This window comes from Propithecus coquereli, unplaced genomic scaffold (assembly GCF_000956105.1).
Source record: "Propithecus coquereli isolate 6110/MARCELLA unplaced genomic scaffold, Pcoq_1.0 Scaffold138, whole genome shotgun sequence".
Taxonomy (NCBI): Eukaryota; Metazoa; Chordata; class Mammalia; order Primates; family Indriidae; genus Propithecus; species Propithecus coquereli.
Genome location: NW_012138080.1, coordinates 3,636,592 through 3,637,799, shown reverse-complemented (window position 1 = coordinate 3,637,799; position 1,208 = coordinate 3,636,592). Strand labels below are relative to the sequence as shown.

The following is a 1,208-nucleotide window of genomic DNA, read 5'->3' as shown; positions in this document are numbered from 1 at the left end:
AGTATAAGCAAAAGATATGTACAAAAATGAAACTTTATTTTTTACATTTGCCTTTTGATTACACTACTTTTATTTTTTTATTTCAGAATATTATGGGGGTACAAATGCTTTGGTCACATAAATTGCCTTTGCACCTCCCAAGTCAAAGCTACAAGCGTGTTCATCCCCCAGACAGTGTACACAGCACCCATCCCCTCCTCCCGGTTCCCACTTGCCCAACACTCGATGAATGTCACTTTTAAACAGGAAATTAGCATTTCTAAAACCGTGAAATGGAAAGAGTAGATAGCTTTGGCATTATTAATTGCTCTATTTTAAATTGTTTAATATATTATTTCTAGATACATTTGTTAGAGTGACTTGAAATCTGATCCCAATTTATCAGCATGGATTTATACCATTTATATAAAAAAACCATCAATAAAATGAGGATGCAAATGACACAAATTAGAAGGATGATGAAGAAAGTGATTGCTGTGGTTTCAAAGGTCATAGGATTAGCTAGAAGACTCATCTACTCTCACAATCACAGATTGTCCAAATATTCTTTTCCAGCTCAGTTTGAATGTAGTTCTCTTGTTCTTTAAGTTTTCTAGAAACAGAGGAATAAAAGGCTGTTTTCCTTGTTGTTCTTTTGATCAGTTCAGCTTCATAAAAGATGTTCTGCTTGTTTCAGTGCAGTTGATTCACACTGGCTAATTTCTCTCCATAAATTTGGTGGGGGCTGAGGTGGCCGGAGGGGAGACTGAGCTGGGACACGTGTGATCACTCAGTTCACCTCCCCTCACCCCAAAAACTATCAGAATCCAGAGGAGAGAGGAATTGGAGCAGCTGGAGCTGAGCCCAGCTCCCCATTCTTCTCTCTTAAGTGACATCATAGAATCATGGAGCTCTGGAGTTAGAGAGCCCACAGCGCCAGCCCAGCCCAGCCTAACCCCCAGGGGTAGGAGAACCACTGAACCCTCCTCTGGCTGTCATCTGTCTGATCTCTCCTCTGAGAGGTTCAGGGAGGAGGCCATATGGCATTGTCTCTATCATTCTTTGGACAAGGACTTTCTTCCTACTCTCCAAACACCATTATTCCTTTCCTAGCCAGAGCCTGTTCCTTTTTTTTTTTTTTTTTTTGAGACAAGAGTCTCACTCTTTTGCCTGGGCTAGAGTGAGTGCCATGGCATCAGCCTAGCTCACAGCAACCTCACACTCCTGGG

At 41.6% G+C, this 1,208-nt stretch overlaps 1 protein-coding gene across 1 annotated transcript in view; it reads right to left on the bottom strand.

The window, feature by feature from the left end:
• Nucleotides 1-514, bottom strand: part of LOC105806128 (chromosome unknown open reading frame, human C2orf74) — a 6,212-nt gene extending 5,698 nt beyond the window's left edge. Inside the window, exon 1 of the mRNA XM_012639190.1 lies at nt 399-514. Coding sequence (XP_012494644.1) covers nt 399-514 — 116 coding nt within the window. The remainder of the gene's footprint in view (nt 1-398) is intronic.
• Nucleotides 515-1,208: the final 694 nt, after the last annotated feature.